Below are 1,677 nucleotides of genomic sequence, written 5' to 3'. Positions count from 1 at the left end.
TACCTAAAGTCATCTGAAACTCCAGTTCCAGGGGATCCCATGATCTCTTCTGACATCTTTGAGCATCAGGAATGCAGTCATGTAGACATATTGATACAGAACTTAAAGATATAAATAAAAATAAGTAAATCATATTAAATTTATTTTATTTATATGACTACAATGTAGCTGTCGTCAGACACACCAGAAGAGGGCATCACGTCTCATTACAGATGGTTGTAAGCCACCATGTGCTTTCTGGGAATTAAACTCATGACCTCTGGAAGCACAGACAGTGAGTGCTCTTAATCTTTGAGACATCTCTCTAGCTCCAAGTAAATCATTTTTTAAACGAAGAGAAAGAATCATGTTTTAGAAAATCTGTTGGCACTTTGATTGCAAGTTTTTCAACACATTGATTACTCTCTTATCAGAACTGATTTGTATCAAAGGAGTAATTGTAGGATAGGCAGTCACTACAAGTTTCTGAACAGTCAGGATGACTGGGTCATACATCCATAACAAGAGTGAGGTGGATGAGATGATGAAGTCCACCCAGTACATGACCACAAAGAAAACCACAAGTAGTAAGATGGTCTGGGTGGCCCTTTTCTCAGGGGACACTCTCAGGTGCCTAATGCTATGAAGATGCTTGCAGTGCCTCTGGTGTCTGAACAAGATAATCACTATATATGCATTTGTGATCAGCATGACTCCTACAAGAAACACATCTCTGAAAGTTGTCACTGTAAAAATCAATCCACTGATAATGTAGTTCATGAGAAATAGTGAACAGGATTTAGTGACTCTTATCTGGTTGGTTTCACTCACATTGTTAAAACCACCAACATAGAATATCATGTGACTATTGACCAAGAAATTAAAAAACCAAATATAGAAAACAGCATAGATGATGTATGTTTTTAGTTTATGCTTAAATTTTGCCAACAGTGAGGTATGGGGACTGATTGTGACAGCCTGAAACACACTCAGGAGGCAGGTGATGCAGATAGAGAACCCTCTCATGACCCTACTTATATAAAAAATTGTCTTACACTTGAAGTCATTCTCAATGTTCAGTGACTCAAGTATGACTGCAAGCCAATTATCCCCTCCAGTTAGCAAAAACAATATATGAGCAAAGGTCAGTTGGCAGGAGGTCAGATCCATGGGCTTTGATCTATGACCTAGGATTGTGAAAGTATAAAAACAAAGGAGAAAAGTATTGGCTAGAACTCCAAGTCCAGCTTGGAAATAAAGGATATTCATTAATGAGGACATAAGTGGTAAGTATATTCATCTTAAGAGCATATTGGATGTGTGTTTCAGATATCTGAAAAAAAAAAGAGTATACATGAGACTTGTGATTCACTGGACAGTATGTCTAAATCTACTAATTTTTGATTAATCTTTAACTTCTGATGTTCCAGACTGAACATCATAGCCTACATTTATATATATCATCCATGTACTCCCTATACATGGAATATTATAGACAATAAATTCATCCACACTCATATCTATACTTTCTGAACACTTTGTCTCATGCACCTGATTCTCATGCCTTAGAAACAAAATCCTAATGATTTAAATTACTTCATTGTATACTTTACTATACAGAACAGTGCTGATAAGCACACAATATTAATCATGTCCTTACAGAAGAACAAAACATATGTAGTCTTGGAAAAATACATA

The 1,677-nt window shown here is 36.1% G+C and overlaps 1 protein-coding gene across 1 annotated transcript; it reads right to left on the bottom strand.

Moving 5' to 3' along the window:
* Positions 1-257: 257 nt before the first annotated feature.
* Positions 258-1,303, bottom strand: LOC110296660 (putative vomeronasal receptor-like protein 4). Its single transcript, XM_021165384.1, has one exon. It carries the CDS (start codon positions 1,258-1,260, stop codon positions 352-354), a length of 909 nt encoding a protein of 302 aa, XP_021021043.1. The 5' UTR covers positions 1,261-1,303; the 3' UTR covers positions 258-351.
* Positions 1,304-1,677: the final 374 nt, after the last annotated feature.

This window comes from Mus caroli, chromosome 6, assembly GCF_900094665.2.
Source record: "Mus caroli chromosome 6, CAROLI_EIJ_v1.1, whole genome shotgun sequence".
Lineage (NCBI taxonomy): Eukaryota > Metazoa > Chordata > Mammalia > Rodentia > Muridae > Mus > Mus caroli.
Note: the sequence above shows the minus strand (reverse complement) of the source record. Positions and strands in the feature narration are given on the sequence as shown.

Coding starts and splice junctions, on each gene's coding strand:
- LOC110296660 (XM_021165384.1), bottom strand. CDS start 1,260: ATGTCCTCATTAATGAATATCCTTTATTTCCAAGCTGGACTTGGAGTT.